The 17,219-nt window shown below is 37.5% G+C and overlaps 1 protein-coding gene across 3 annotated transcripts in view; it reads left to right on the plus strand.

Annotated features, from left to right (window-relative positions):
* Positions 1–17,219, plus strand: part of EYA1 (EYA transcriptional coactivator and phosphatase 1) — a 162,110-nt gene that overhangs the window by 140,278 nt on the left and 4,613 nt on the right. For all 3 annotated transcript variants that reach the window (XM_086885397.1, XM_086885407.1, XM_086885391.1), the window contains 5 exons: positions 10,785–10,843; positions 11,038–11,198; positions 11,400–11,514; positions 11,815–11,936; positions 14,066–14,166. In XM_086885397.1, the coding sequence (XP_086741523.1) occupies positions 10,785–10,843; positions 11,038–11,198; positions 11,400–11,514; positions 11,815–11,936; positions 14,066–14,166 (558 nt within the window). The remainder of the gene's footprint in view (positions 1–10,784; positions 10,844–11,037; positions 11,199–11,399; positions 11,515–11,814; positions 11,937–14,065; positions 14,167–17,219) is intronic.

Below are 17,219 nucleotides of genomic sequence, written 5' to 3' on the forward strand. Positions count from 1 at the left end.
TATTTCATGTATTGGAAAAGAGTCGCTAATTTTTAATGCAATAAGGTATACTGAACACTGTTTGACTATATAAAAATTGTAGTTTAAAATCATTATTTAAATTTTACTTAAATGAAGTACTGTGGAAAAAAAATAAAAAACTTGCTAACAACAGAAAAGCTTTTACTAAGAAATTAAATAGCAGTGTGGTAATATAGCTTTTATGTATAAACTACAAGTGATCATGCAAAGGGTTAAGCTGTGTGATTTCAGGATAAAAGGTTTCCTGAGTTGACTATTATTCCTATGGTCTGCCAACAACTTTGCAATAAATGGAATGATTTTTATGGGAATGTGGTTATTCACAGCAAGACTACAGTTGGTGTCAGTATGAAAAATTCTTCTTTAGTAGATTCTCTCAGCAGGAATAACAGATCTGAAAGAAAGGCAAAAAGTAGCTACAGAGAACTCTGGCTGGTGTTGGTGACAAATTATGTTTACAAAATGATGTGGTAACCCATTGAAAAAGAAGAAATCGGAGCAACAGTAAATCAGAGTATTTCTCCTCTAAGTACTGCTGTTCCAAAACAAGTTACCTGTGATTGTGTGTGTTGTTTAATAGCTCATTTTTCTTGACCATAAAGCAAGTGAGACTTCTAGGCTTTCAGGGGGTGTGAAAAAATGCTTCAGAAATCAGAAAGATTACCTCAAAGTTATAACACAGTCAATGGCAGAACATATATATTGGTAGCTATGAATTAAAATAATTCAGGAGAAAGGAGAAAAAAATTATGGGATTAGAACTTAATATAATTTTATAATTATTTTCTATATTAATAACTTTTATAAATTCTCTTCTTGTATCACTTGTATATTTTTCACATCTTGATAGTTTTGAAATTATATTATTTGAAGAAAATTGTGATGAGGATGCATTAAACTATTGATGAACAGTTACGCCATTTACATTTGGATTGTGATATATCTTTCAGAATGCTAAAAAGATTAACCCACTGATTAAGTCTGTAGCACCACCACTAGAGCTGGTATTGACTTCCATTCAAAATGAGGGCTAAAGTTGCATAGAATTTAATGATTCTTTTACAACCACACAGCAACTTTATGGATTTTAGTTGTTCCACCATTCCTAAGTTATTGGAATATGAAGGGAGTTGTTATTATTTGTAGTTCAGTTGAGTTGTTTTTTTTAAAACAAAATAGGTAGCAGCTCTTTTAAGAAGTAAACACAACAGCTTTGAGTGTCTCCTGCCCTTTGTTTTCCTCGTGGATCATTACCCCAGTTCTATTTAAAACATTTAATTTGCCAACTTGTCTAGAAGCATTGCGAAACCTCAGGTTTTTTCATTATGGCATGAATTTTGCTTGTTGTGCTGGGATCACCAATGATGTGCCAACAAGGAAGAAAATCAACCTAGATGTCAGTTAAAAATACAAAGAAAAAATCAGTATAAAGCAACTGTGCTGTTGATAGGTGGCGGTCAGCCACTGTTGAGATAAAGGGATAGGTTTACTCACCTAAAAGTAAATATTGACCATGATGATGCCAAAGAAAATAAATTTCTTAGAAAATTACATTGCACTTTCTCTCAATATAGAAAAATAGCATGTACATTCTTTAATAGTCAAAGAAATGTTTCTTCAATAGAAATATTTTAAAAACAATCTATGAAAAAAAACCTTTTTGCTTGAGAAGAGTTTTCAAAAGACTATAATAGCTAAAGATGACCTGAAAGTAGAATTAGCTCATGGTGACTGTTAGAATGTAATAATTCATGATTGTTTTTGCCAGATGACCTTCATTTAGCAATAAACAATGCACAGAAGCTCATGTTCAGACCTCTAAGTCTTGTTCTACTGCTGTGAGAAATATCTGTTTTCCTTGAGGCACGAATGTGATTTTGGCAGAGTTGGTCTGACTTGGCTGTGATTGGAGGATGGATCCTGGAAAGTCTTAGCGAACCTTTGGCTCTTCATTTCCTAATTGGTTAGCTAGATGTTGAATAAAAAAATCTGAGGTCACTTCTTAAAAAAAACCAAAACACCAAACATAGAAAGGACTGTAGAACATACTGAAAATAGCCTTCTGGGCCATCAGACTCAAAAAAATAAGCAATTACAGGAAAGACTGTTGAATAAGCTTTATTCCTGGTGAGATACAAGGAATGGTTTCAGGGAGAGGAAAGCTTCAAACAGAGCTGACTGAATTATTTTCCTCCCAAACACCATAAGGATGGCAGCTGAACAAATCTTTGGTCATTCAGAGTGGAGTCATCAGGTCCCTACATAGGAATATCTATTCAAAAATTGCTTTTCTCATTTGGTTGAAATAAGAGTTCACCTCTTCCCAATGTCTGTGATGTCTGTAATGGGAACCTCCTGACCAGATAATGGCTAGGGGTGCTTTATGGCAAGCATGTGATTCAACTTCTGATAGCTCTTCTTCATCAGTGGATATTTCTGGGAAAGCCAAATGTAATTATTCCAAAACCTTTTAATAGGATTAAATTTATTTTTAGAGATATAAACCTTATTTTTAAAGTACTGTGAGTTCTAGGAAGAGTTGGCAAAGACAAGTTCACTTTCTAAGGAACCAGTCAACAATTGCGAGCTCCCTTCCAGCAGGCATCACAGCAGTTCCCTTTGCACATTCAGACTGAGACACAAAGCCCATCTATTTGCATTTAATTTTCCACAGTAGCAATTCAAGAACAGCTCAGTTGCAGTTCAGGAAGGAAGGGTAGAGAGAGAGAAAAGGAAATACAAATCACGGCACAAGATTTTCCCCTAATACGTATGTGAGGATATAACTGGAAATAGTTTCTCATCTGTGTGATACTACTACCGTGTGTGACTTGTAGAAAGTTCATGAAGTTCCACTTCATGAATGTAGGACTAAATTACATCACACATGTAGTTGTAGGTAAATGAACAAAAATGCAAAACAAAGTCTTCATTCAGGCAGAACTGTGGCTTTGCTGGTCTGTGCAAAACACAGCTAAAAGCCTCAACCCGTCTGAAATGCAAGATGCCTGGCTGTTGTGGAATGTGCTGCTGTAGTTCCTGAGTGTTAGAGCTACAAAGAATAACAAATACCTCCTTTTCTCACTTGAGAAGGCCATTCCTACAGGCTTATGCAACTTATTAACCACTTAATTTCTTTCACATGGCAAATGACAAGTACCTTCATGCTAGGTGCCACTAAAAATAGAGCCTACGTGATTTCCTTTCTCAAGAGGATCATATGGGTTGTTCTTCGCAGACATATACCTGAGCTGAAATACCAAGCAGTCTGCCATGCTCATAGCATCACTTTATCACTTTATTTACCTTTCTCTTGCTTCTCCCTGAGCTGCCAGCCGGGGTTAAACCACCACAGGCTGTAAGGTGGCACAAAAACTCTTGTCTCTCTAGCTGGCACTCTTAGAGCTCTGACAAAGAATAGCTGTCCTCTGCTGTGGCTGGGCAAGGCAGTGATGGGTCAGCTCACTCCTTACTCCTGCCACTGAGCAGCAGCACAGGGGCCAACATCTGCCCCACAACGCTGGGAGTGGGAAATAAAATTAAAGAGAAAATTCAAAGTGTTTTGGAAAGATCTTCAGGCTGCCCATAGAAGAAAATGCTTTTGCTGTCCTTACTGGCAAGGTTGGCAGAGAGAACAAGGTTGGCTTTGTTTCATTAGCAGAAAATTACAAAGATGGGAGACTAACTCGCTCAAACCATTGCAACTTTCATTTTAAACATATGCATTTAAAATATTATCAACAGCACCAAGGCCCGTCAAGTTTAAATGAATTGGTTGTGTGGAACTGAAATACACAGCTTAGATCATTTTGTGAAAATTTCCACATGAACCCCTCATTTCCAGAGAAATGAGACATTTTAAGGCTTTTGTAAAAAAAATCATAGTTTAATTTTTAGGTTCTTTAAAATTTAAATATATTTTAATAGTCTTTAGTGTATAATTTCAACTAAATGTATATGTTCCTAAAATTATATTTTCAAGTTAATGAACTTGGTAAAAATTCATTACATTCTGATGAGATTAATGGCTTTTTTTACTTCTTAAAATATCATCATATTTTATTTTTGTTATCTCCCATTAATCATTTAATTTTTTTCTTTCTGTAAAAGTATATATTAGCAGATAATAAGAATCATATAATAAAGTGTTTACACATGAAGTGATGGCCTTTTAAAATATAGTTAATTTGACACTTTGAACCTAACACTGTTGTCTCCAGGAGTGACACAGGCTCTTCAAGCAGATACATTTGAATTTTATTTAGCAGTATCTATCTGTTGGTAAAATTCTTTCTTTGACCTCCCTCCCTCGTCCTTATTCCTGCAAAATATACAGAAATAGAATAACATAATAGAATAACAAATTACTTTTTCAGAGTTGGAGGAAGAACTGATTGTTAGACAGGTACTGTATCCATTGCAGTTGCCATATCTTTAGGTCATGTTTTATTTTAAATTGGATTCTTCCAGTTACAAGGTGTAGTTGAAATGAAAATGTAAACCTTGGTTTTAGCATAGCTACTTCAATAAACACGAGTTTCAGAATAAGATCTGTATTTATTTTGGAATATACACTGTTTACTTTAGGAGTATCATATTTGATCCAAATGCATTTGTTGATGTGAGCAAGCAAAATAGGATTTTAATCACTTTTTCTATTATAAAAGAATGGCATCCATTGTGTGCTATAAAAGTGTTACATGTTCGGTGCAGGGGAGTACTTTAGAGTCATTGGCTGTGAAAAGGAGTTTGTAAATAATTTCAGTCCTCAGTGTTTATAACAGATAATAGTTTAAATATGTATTTTTTGTTGTTGTTCTGATGTTCTATTTAACAATAAATGATAGGGTTTGGGGGGTTTTGGTAGGGTTTTGTGGGCTTTTTTTTTACACTATAAGCTTCTCTTCATAGTTTTAAATTTAAAATGGGAGCATTTTGAAAGCCTTCACAGCCCAATTTAATTCCTTGACTGTTCATCCACAAATTGTCAGACAGAATGAAGTGGATTTCAAGAACCCTCTTTGTTCTTAATATCCTGTGCCTGACCCACAGGTAATCTGCACCTTTTTTCTTCAGCGCCAAATAATTGTGGTGGGAAAGAAGAGAAAATGTAAGGGTCACAAAGTGCAGGCTAGACAGAGATGACAGGTCCTGCCATTTGAGTGCCAGTGTTGAGAAGCTGCGAACCGCAGTCCCTGCTCTTTCACATGGATTTGTGCTGGACGTTAACATCGCTCCGCGATGACGGGTTAGGAAGCTCAGCACTTCAGCCTTTGTTGCCTCGGCTTGAAAGGAAGTGCAGAGGGTTTTGTGTATTTAGCAAGCACACAAGTGCAGTAGAGCACAGTTCAGAAGCATTAGGCACAGTTCATACTCTCTCTATATATATATATATGTGTGTATGTATGTATACATACACACACAAAGGATACAGATGTGCTGTTGTTGGGGTCTTGCATGTGGTCACAACTATGAGTAAAAAGATTGGGACGTGGCGGGGGGGAGTGTTAAATGGTCATTCACAAACTGGTTTTGAAATATGTAATTGTTGCCTGGGAAAAAAAAATAAATTCTGACATTATTTAACTCTGTGATTCCCAAGGAAGCACGCTGTGATGGCTAAGAGGAGTGATGAGTATTTGTGGAGTAGATCATAGTCTTAGAGGGTATATACAACTGAAAGGGTATATATCTTATTCCTGGAAAAGACATAAGCAGAGGTACTGCTGTCATAAAAAGCTGCATTAAAAACACAGCATTGTACACTTGGGGATTTTTTTAAATTTTTTTTTTTTTTACAGATACATCACATTTATAAAGGATTGCATCTTTAACTTGTTTTGCTAGATCTGTTCTCACATGTACATGACCAAATTTCTCTACTGTTCAGTAGGGAAAATGAAGCAGTGGATATAATTGCATAATGACAGATATGAGAGGAACAGAGAATCCCAGCAATCATTTCCTGTGAGTTGGCCAGCTTCCAGGATGTCTCAATGGGCCCGCTGATGTAAAAGCAAAATGAAAATAGTTCATTCTGAAGGGTAGTTGTTGGTTGGGGTTTTTTTTCCATCTCTTGTTTGACTTTGCAGACTAAGGTATTGGAACAATTAGTTGGCAGTATGGTGTTAGTTTTCTCATGGTAAATTAAGAAGATTAACCAAATGTGGAAATGTATTTTAGCTATAATCAGCAGATTTGAAACTGTAATACTATGGCATCCTCTGAGGTTATGTTAATATTATTCACATTATTCCACTCTATAATGTGCAAGCTTTTCCAGAGTTACCTTATGTCAGTGTTTATTCAAAGACAGCAGAATTATTAGATTTATTTTTGTTAGTTCTGTAACAAAGAAATGTAGAGGATCAGCATGCTAGCTGTTGCATCACTCCACTTGGCATGTAGTGTTGTCATGGATAACAGAGTTATTATAAAATCCTTAATCTCTTTTTTTGCTATTATTATTATTGTTATTAATTTTCCTACAGTAAATTGAGTAGTGAAGCATATTTTACATAATTATGGCAGAAGTACACAACTTGACGGGTGGTAGTGAAGGAGCAAAGTAATATAAATATTTGCAGAACATTTCTGCCATAAGTTAATGCTTTGCACATGAATCTTTATAAAGATCCTAAGTTAGTTTAAAGGAATGATTCCAGAGGACTACATAGGTCCAGGCATTTTAGGAGCTGTGAATGATGACTGCAGAGCATCTCTGGGAGTTTTTGGCTTGTCATACAAAAACAGAAAAGAGAAGGAGGAAAACTTAGCAGGAAGAAGTTAACAAATGCTTTGGGAACGGAGGAGGGGAAGACATAAGCTTTCCATGTACAAATCTTAGGCTAGACTCACCTAGTCATTCATTTTTGATTGCTGTTTATCTTTGGCTTTCTGCATTTCACTGGAGACATTTGCTTAGCAAATGATTGCAGCAGCTTTAAGTTGCTGCTGCAAGCACGTATCTGCTGCTGCTTTAAGCCCCAAAGCAGAGCTGATGGAAGGGGATGGAGAAACAAGTCTCAGTTACTCCATGCAACATCTGTTGGTTTAATTGAGCTGCTGCAGGAGATTCAAGCTAAGCTACCAGCTGTGGCACAGAAAGGTCTGAGGCACACAAACACATGGATCCATGCAAGCCAGCTGTGTGAAAGAGCAAAAAAGGACAGCATGGGCAGTAACTTCTTAAGCTACTATCAGTAGATTTTCAGGTTACACATGCTGACACTCCCATTTTCCCTGAAAGTATTATTTCTAAACAATACCAAGTGCATTTTGCTTTCCAGGGATTGATCCAAAAGTGCAGAGGATCATCTCAGCCTGTCTGACTGAAATACAAATCTTCAGTAAAAACATGTTATCACTTGTAGTTCCTCCTGAAGATTTCAAACTGGATGCACTGAAGTTGCAAGGTCAACACGTTTAGAAGCAAAACACAGCTAGCTGCATAAGCTTTATATGTAAGCCACAGGATATTTTGCTCCTTACTTGCCAATTCAGCCGATTTTAAAAGAGAATCCCACAATTTTAATTTTCTGCTTTGGACTTGACTGCTAAACTGATTCTGTCATAATAAAATACATCTGCATAAATAGCAGTGTTTCTACAGGGACTTTCAGTATTTGTTTCAGATATCACTTTGCCAGAAATTAGGGGGAGAAATCTAGTACTGTATTTCCTATGAAAATTTCACAAAAGTGTCAAATACATTTGTGAAAGTTTGAAATGATGAGCCTGCAAACATTTTTTTTTTTTTTTTCCTGGTTGGCCATTTAGCTGAAAGTCAGCTCCCATCACAAAAGCATTTCTGAGAAGTACTTGAAGATTTTAGAGTCTATGTGTATATATACCGTTGTGAAAATGTTCTGGTTGGAAGGGCATGCTTTTTTGGGGGGGGCAGTGTTTTACCATTTCCCTGATTTTTAAGTTGGTGGCTGTGTGTCCTTGCTTATATCTAATCAGAGGACTGAGCAGTATCTCAGGTAGCTCACAAACAGAATGTTTCACACAAACCAAGCAAGTGAGAACAAATACAAGGGGTTCTGATGGAAGGACGGGCCACATCAATTAATGATAGGCAGGTAACTGTCTCCTTTGAAGAATTACTCCTAAATAACTTCCCTGCTAAAAGAGCAATTGCTAAATGAGTGTTTTTCCTTACCATGTTCCAGGGTTGAAAAATGCAGCCATCACTCATTAGCCCAAAGTCCAGGTCAGCTAGACAGCGTGAAAAAATACCTGGCGCTCAAAGCTCACATTTAGCCTCAAAGCCGTGCCCTGCCACTCAAAAGGAACAAAACAGTCCTGCACTGTTTGTGACCTTCCTTTTGCTGTAACGTAGTGTCAATCACATTGGGCTTTAATCCTTTCCAAATTATAACATGTATCTCTTGTGCTTTGTTCCCCTCCTGATTTTCTTTCTTCTTTTATTCCTGACAAAAGAGGACACTATCTCTCTCTTATTATATTCAGTATTTTAACCGAAATTTGTGGTGCTTGTGACATTTTCTTCATTTTTCTTGCTTTCTTGGCACTGTTTCTGTGCCTTTGCCCTACCAGTGTTTAGTCTCGGATTTCTTTTCTGGGCTTTTCTCTCCAAAATATTTCTTTCTTTTGATGTCACAATTTCTATTTCTAATGTATCACTGCAGTTCTCACTTTCTACCTACCATGCAGGTGGTGAGACAGAAGGGGAGAATGTCTCTCATGATCCAAGGCTTGTGATGGTCCAGAGATTTTGCAGTGTGAATTAAAGTTCCAAGTCCCCAGGTTCTCTCTAACTATGGTATCTAAGATGTAGTGCTCTCAGTCTTCCTGCCTATACCTTTTCCCTGAGAGAGTTGAATTTTGAAATTTTTATCTGCTCCTTTGAGAAGATGAGCTTCTACTCATTCCTTTAGTTTTGTGGTTACTAAAAAAATCGTTTCTTTTTCACAGATTTCTATTTTGAGTCCTCTTCTCCAGCAGCTTGTTACAGTTGTCATTCATAGTTTCTAAACTGGGGAAAGAGAAATCACTGAGCAGTAGAAGAGTAACTGAAGTGGGAAACTGATGAATTCAGGAGGGCGTTGCTTCTTTAGCTTACACTCAGCTCATATTTGAATTGTTAATATGGTATACATTTGGATGGGTATTTATTCCAGGTTTTAAACAGAAAAATAGTAAAATTACGTGAATTTGATAACTTGCTGAAGGAGCTTCTGACTCTTTTTCCAGCCAAGTTGATTTTTAAAGCCTGGCAACATATGCTCACACTTGCAGTTTTAGCTGTCTGTACATCCAATGCATTTTGTCTGCCTGAAGAGGAAATTCACCCTGTGATGGTTAAATATGAGAAAATGTAGTATTGTCTCCCCTGTGCTGGTTGTCACTCCTACCTCTCTAGCACAAGCTACCTATGCATAAGATACAGAAGAGTGTGCATTACAGTAAGAATATGTTGTACAAGTGCAAAAGACCACACCTTGTTCTTCAAAACATTTCAAGTTTCTGGGGCAGTTTTTGTAAACCAATGTTTTTAAAAATCTTGAATCCACAGCCACCATGTGAGGCCACATAGGCTTCTTCAGCTTTTTTCTTATCTGAGGTTGTTGACCTCTGGAGAGGAGGAGAAGGTTACAGGGTCAAAGTCTTTTCCTCCTTGGAGCTTGCTGCTTGCTGGGAGAGGGTTGGCTGGAAAATAGATGTTTTAGAAAAAGGGGTTGAGGGTCATGATTTTAATTCTGTTAGGGAACAGCTGGTTTGAGTTTCTTTCCACTTCTATCTTCCCTCCCTTCCTCACAAATCCATGGAGAGAGAAAAATTTGTTCAGAGAAAAGCAACACAAAAAAAAAAAGAATTGCAGCATTTTCATCTTTAAAATAGATCATATTTATTGTAGGACTTCACATTAGGGGAGAAAAGAGGAAATTATTAAAATAATTTAAATCCATTATTGTTACAAGCATTGAATTGATATTGATCTAGAGTGTCAGAGGTTTATTTGTTTTCCTGCCAACAGTTAAAATGTTAATAGTAATGTTTTAGTGGGGCTTTTTGTGGATAAACAATATGCATTGCAATTTCTAATTTAGTGATGGACAAAGCTAATTTTTAATGTATTGCATTAGTTTGCAGACAAGCTGCTGAAGAAAGATGGTTTGATTTGGTTATTTCTGTTCAGATTTTCTTCATCTTGGCATGCTGCTTTCATGCACTAAGAGCAAAGAGAGAGAATGAAACTCACAACTCTCAAATGAATGGCAAACTAGGAACAGATTTTTCATCTGCACTCCTCTGAAACACTGGCCTCAGGCTGTGTTGGTGTGTGGCTCAACAGCAATCAGAGGTCATAATTTCATTGGCGGTTAGCATCAGGTTTAATTTTTCTAATATGTTACATTTACCAAAATGTCTGGTTTCAGTTACACTTATGCACTGACTGAATCAGCTTTGAGCAGCATGATGTTTTAAGGTACCTGAAAGGCTACAGGAACGTTTATGGAACACATATGCTAATTGTTTTTAACCACTTTCCTTTCTAAACACAAAAACGTGTTTTTGGAAAGCCATTTAACAGTAGTAGCTAATGACGGTGTGCATTTATTCTAAGAAACGAGCGCAAGGAATAGGTAAAATAGTTGTTTTAACAAGACTGCCATCTACTGATTTCCACAATTAAAAATATCCCTGATGACTAGATTGTTCATAGATTTTTTTTATAGCTTTGTTTTCAAGATTTACAAAATCAAGAAAATTATAAAATCTTTCTGTCACCTTAGGAATGCGACCAGGTTCACATTGACGACGTGTCTTCGGATGACAACGGTCAAGATTTAAGGTACAAGAGAACTCATTAAGATAAAAAGTTGCTTTGCAAATTCCTTCCTGGGCAAGCGATGGGCTGCTGGAATGCTCACAGTAGCCAGCTGTCTTTTAACTGTCTCCTTTGCAACCCAGCCCAGTGAGTGGCTGGTGGTTCAGTGTAGCCTGTTGCCTCTTATTAATCTGTGGGGTTTTTTTATCTCTGCCTAGCACATACAACTTCGGAACAGACGGCTTTCCCGCGGCTGCCACCAGTGCCAATCTGTGCCTGGCGACCGGCGTGCGCGGAGGGGTGGACTGGATGCGGAAACTGGCCTTCCGCTACAGACGAGTAAAAGAAATATACAACACCTACAAAAATAATGTTGGAGGCAAGTGATCTGGAGTATCTAACACAGACTAGGGGCTGTAAATGGGAAGGACTGGTTTCTACACCTTTTTTTTAACACAGCAGTGTTTGGTGAGCTGTTTAGTTTGCTGTGTGCAGGAAATTGTCTGAGCTAGTGAAAGCAAAGGGAAATGACAGAGCACTACTTAATACCAGTGCAGACATGCCCTTGTCTACTCCACAGGTCTACTTGGTCCAGCAAAAAGAGAGGCTTGGTTACAACTAAGAGCAGAAATTGAAGCTTTGACAGATTCTTGGTTAACACTTGCACTGAAAGCACTCACCCTCATTCATTCGAGGTGAGTATTAAGAGTACGAAGGAAGCTCTAAGGTGTCTGATGATGGTCTGGAAGAGGATGTCTGGTGTGGTGGGAAAAATGGTGAAGCTGGAGGACCTCATCCTCATTCCTTATCCTGATCTGACCATGCCACACCTTGCTCCTCGGTATGGTGATAAAAAATAGATGATCTTTCAAATGGCAGTAATAATATTGAGGGGTTCTGATAGGAGGGGTATGATTTTCCTTCCGTGTTTTTGTTTTGTGTTTTTTTCTGTTTTGCTTGGTTAAAAAAGGATATTTGCATTTTCTCTTCCATAGGACAAACTGTGTGAACATTCTCGTAACGACTACTCAGCTAATTCCAGCTCTGGCAAAAGTCTTGTTGTATGGACTAGGAGTTGTATTTCCCATAGAGAATATTTACAGTGCAACTAAAATAGGTGAGCTATTTTCATCATGTTGTGATTCATTTCAAGTTTTATTTCTAAATATGTATGGTATTGTAGCCTATATTTAATTCTAACTTGCTTTCACAGTAGCAAATACAGAGTTTAGTAACACCTGATCTTCATGAAACATTGCTAAAGCATCCTAAAAGTGCTTTTCAAATGTGTGATGATCCAGCACAGAAAGCTTTGTACAGCTCTATTAACAGTGTTACAGGCTCTGATAGGAAGAAATGTAGTTGCTTTTATTTTTCATCATTTCTCAGAACTGTGGGGCTGTGTAGCAGTTGAGAAGGGCTTTTAATAGGCAGTAAGTGCAGAACACTGGAGTCTCCCTGGAGCAGCAGTAAGAGAAATTCTGTAAAGGTAAGCCCTGGCTTCATTTGTTTTCATGGGCTCTGGAGAAGATTTTGGTAGACAATTTACCAGAAGCAAGAATGTTTTGCTGCAGAATGTAGTTATTTAAGTTTCTTCATACTGACTGTAATAATCTTCAGCCAGGCAAATGTTTATTTCTGTTTTCTGGTTCAGTATAAAAGATGTTATTCTGAGTATGCAGAAGTACCCCAGACCAGATGGCAACAGTGTTTGTAGTTTTTAATGTGATTATGACATATCTGTTCTGTCTCAGATTCCCTCATAATTGTGGTCTACACAAAAAACACATTTTTCATGTGTTCTTAAGTATCTATAATACAGCAAGCTCAAATTGTCAAGAAATAATTATGGGATTTTTTTTATTTTTTAGAAACAGGACAAAACAAAAATTGGTTCAGAGTTTTAAATAGAAATTTGAAAGCATTCCCATAAAATATTTAAAACTGTTTCTTGAATATTAAAATTACAGTGCCCTCTGTCAAAACTCTATAGTAATTTATAACTTCGAAATATAATACTTTAAATACACATTTTAATTAAAACATATTTTAATAAATCTTTACTTGTGCCTTCATGTACATGTAATAGAGGAGTGTTTTTGCAAAAATGTGTTCTGTCACTGACTGTCACAGGAAACCATGAGATTTTTGTAACATGACATGATTCCTAATATTTAAACACTGTTTCAAGTTAGTGTTGGATGTTTCTTATGCCTGGTGCTACTGGTATCAGTAAGTAGTTTGGTTTCTGTAATGGCTAGAAAACTTCATTTAATTTCCAGCCTACTTTTTCTTACACGTTTATTATTCTTTAGCTTGAAATAACGATTTTTAAAAGCACAATTTTTCCCAACCATTGCTGTAGATACACAGATTAGCATGTCCCATGGCCAGACTCAAGTGACCTTTCATAATGGGGACATTTGAGAAAACCCAGCTTTAAGCATTTGCTTTCTTTCTGTCTTCTCAGTACAGTACCTGAAGCTTCCCAGTATGGGTAGAAATTGAAAGAGGACATTTAGGTTATCTATTAATTCTTTATTCTAAGGGTGGTGAGACACTGAAACAGGTTGCCCAGGGAGGTTGTGGATGCCCCAGCCCTGGCAGTGTTCAAGGCCAGATTGGGTAAGGCCTTGGATAACCTGTTGTAGTGGGAGTGTCCCTCCCACTATGGCACATGCCAGGGTAAGTTTGGGCTAGATGATCTTTAAGGTCCCTTTCAATCCTTAACATTTCTGTGGTTCTGTGGTACTTGTTCATGGGGCTGGAGCACTGAGATCATTTCCCTGGGTGTGTACAGGACCCATATGAATGGATCCCAGTGCAAGATCAAGGACATGGCCCATGATCTTTTGGGTGACCTTCTAAGTCAGGGTACCACTGTTTTAGGAGCTGTGATTAATCATGTCACAGGTTTCGGAGAAAAAGCTAGAATTTCAACTCAGCTTCAATCAACTTACTCAAATGAGGCTACTGGTCATAAACAAATGGAAGATAATTCTCCTGATGGTGAAATTCCCCACAAAACCTGTGTCACATTAAGGAATGAGACAAGAAAGGTCATACTGTGGACCTCTAGTATGCTGGCTATGCTGCATTCAGCTTTGATACACCTTTCTGAGGCTCTTCTTGTCTTGTAGCTCTACTTAAGAATTCCAAGGGTCGGGGAGATCCAAGCAAAAAAGTTATTTATTTGATGACATCACATCACCACCTACCCTGAATAGCCTGATCTTTTTCTTTCAGGAAAGGAAAGTTGTTTTGAGCGAATAATTCAAAGATTTGGAAGAAAAGTAGTGTATGTTGTTATAGGGGATGGTGTTGAAGAAGAACAAGGCGCAAAAAAGGTAATCACCTTCTTTTGGTGAGGGTTGGTTTCAAGAGTCTGGAAGATTGTCTTTTCCTCAACATAGGACAGCATGCATTGACATTTAGGTTGGATATATTTGCCTTATAAAATCTGTATTGATCATATCTAGTGGAAATAGATAATTATAGATAATGATTTGCCCTGCTGTTCTCCAAAAGACACATTAAATTATGTATGTTTGATGTACTTCAAAAAGGGGCCAGAAAATGGTCCCTGGCTTTTATGCCAAGAACTAATATTTCTGTTTTCCTTGGCAACCCAAAATACCACATAGGATGTTATGAATGTAAGCAAAATATGGTGATTCTTAGTGATCAAAGGCAGTGTCCTGTTTGACTGTATGAAATACATATATATCACACCTTAAAAAGATATGTAGGACTGGAGTAAGTAGGAATTTCCATTTTCTTTGTGTCCATAATTTGGATTCTTCATTCAGACAACAACCTGTGGCTTGGCATGCATTCATAATCTCAGATAACTGAACAGAGGATACTATTTGACTGTCTATTATTTTTTGCTTTCCACTGAGAAGGAGAATTATTTTTTTTTTCATTAGGAATTAAGCTGTATAAAAAAGCAACACTTCCCATTCACAAATAATAGGCATTATCTCTAGCCTTGCTAGAAAAACTACTGCAGATACACATTCTTTGCTTGGAGGAATGAGGCATAACCTTGGCTATTTGAATAGAGCAGGAAAATGGGCATTTTTGTTCCTGCTTCCTTTCACAGATAAATTGCTTTTACACAGCTGCTTTTTCACCACAAAACTCTCTGTGATACTTCTATCTCTTTTCACTGTGACTTTCTAAATTGGAGAAGTGAAACTAATTAGTCCACATGGCGTTTTAACAACCATTGACTGGTTTTGCTTCATGAAATCTGGGTTTTGTGCCCCTGAAGCCTCGCGGGTAGGTTCCCGGCTCGTCCCAGCACTTTGCCGAGTCTCAGTTTCATATATCCCTTTGGCGGACTGACGGGAACAGTTTGCTCCTTTCTCCTTCAGAAATGCCTTTCATCTTTGCAGAGAAATGTTTTCCCGCTGCAAATGATTACATTTTAAAAGCTGTATTTAAGATCAGGGGGAAGAAAAAAAAAAAATTCCTTCTCTTTGTTCCTTTTCTGTTGCTTGGTGAAATAGTGTCGTATATGATAATGGCAAGAGTAGTCCTTTTGGTAACATTATCTATTCCAATGCTTTTTTCAACAGGAAACATGATTCAGAAAAGCATAAGAGAAAGCCTTTCCAGTTGCTAAGAGAAGTAGCAGTATAGAAAGTTCCTTTGTGCAATTACTTGTGTGTATTCTTTCCTGGTGGAAGGAATTTTCAGGTTGAAAGCATGTTAGATGCTCTGGATTAAATTATCTGCTGCAGTGATGCCAGAGAAGTCAATAAGTAGACCAGCAGCCCTGCCTTTCTGCATAAACTATCAATTTGATTTAGGAAAGTGCTTCTGTGATTCTTGATCTGCTTCTTACTCCACCAAATAAGAAATCACCATTTCACACTGTGAATGCAGGATCTGCCTTTTTAGATTTTTCCTTCACATCCTGCAAGAGCACAAACCTTCTCTGGAGAGCACACAAACAGAACAGAAGCTTTACCTCCACAAAACTACCCAAAGCATATCAATTCAGAGTGTCATAACTGCCCTGTGATGTACCCCACTGTCATGTTTATCCCCTGAATCTTGGTAGCTGGTTTCTTCTCGCCTTGCTTCCTGTCAGCATTTCAGGTTTTGTGGTACTCTCCAGAGAAGGGACAGGGTCTTCTGTTCCCCCTTTGCACAGCACTTTTCTGTAGGGCTTTGGTTTCTGCTGGAGCCATTAGTATATGTAGCACACCCTTCTTTAGATAGCACTTCATTGTTTACATGTAAACTGTAATGAGTCTTTTCCAGTGAGCTTATTTAATTCAAGCCTATTTAATTAGAGAGACTTTTTTTTTATTCTGTGTTCATTCAGTGGATAAAAAAAAAGCTGAGCTTCCAGCTTAGGGGGTAAGAAAGTTAAGGTTTATTAATAAAAATAATTTACCAATCATTTATCAATTCCTTCATCATAAAACAAGATTTATGTGTTTTATTCATGGAAAATCTTAAGTCAATACAGCAGTAGGAAAATGAAAGACACATTTAAAATATTTTCATTATTGTCATTAGGATAAAAATTCAATAATAGAAACTTTTTAATGCCACTTAAAAGATCATTGCTTTATTGAGAAATATTTTTAGGATAAACAGTTTGTTCATAAAATGCCTCTTTTGGTTGATGTAAGTAAACATAATACACTGAGGAAAATGCACACTCTTACATTTCTGGTAGCATTAATCAAACTATGATACTGACACCTTTGTTCAGCTGTCACTTCCAGCAAAATATTTGATGAGACAATTAAAACTCTCAGGATGTTTGCACTGTAGATTGAGGAATAATCACACCCTTCTGGATCAGTGCAGCAACCAGTGAGCTTGGCTGTAAGGCCAGGGCTCACACAAAGGTTGCTACCTTCATATCAGCTTCCCCAGGAAAAGAGGGAGAGGAGGGCAGAGAGAAACCAGTGTGAAAGTCCAAAGGTGCTCTGGGGATGCTGGTACCAGTCCTGGTGCCGTGTGGGACAGAGCCACCGCCTCCAAGTGCCACTGTGGTGACACAGCTGCTCTCAGTGTAAGGTTCTGGGGGTTTCTGCCAGAGACTCCATTGTCTCAGCATTTTGGTTTGCTTTGCTTTGTTTTTTGGTTTGGTCTTGGAGGCTGTTTTGTTTTATTTTGTTGTGTTGCATTTTCTTGTGTTCTTTTGTGTTTAGTTTTGTTCTCATCTTTTGCCTTTGCTTTTGGAGACACATTTGGGAAATACAAATAAGGCAGAAAAACCCCAACTCCTGAGTTTTTCTGCTTAAGAGAATTCTCCAAAGGATTTCTAATTTGTGAGAAGAGACAAAGGCTCCTCTGCACTGAGGAGCTGGATTTTACATCATGTGATTCAGGAGAGCCTAGGCAAATGGGCTTCTCCCTTTGTCTCCAAAAT

This window comes from Cyanistes caeruleus, chromosome 1 (assembly GCF_971803275.1).
Source record: "Cyanistes caeruleus chromosome 1, bCyaCae1.hap1.1, whole genome shotgun sequence".
NCBI classification, from domain to species: domain Eukaryota; kingdom Metazoa; phylum Chordata; class Aves; order Passeriformes; family Paridae; genus Cyanistes; species Cyanistes caeruleus.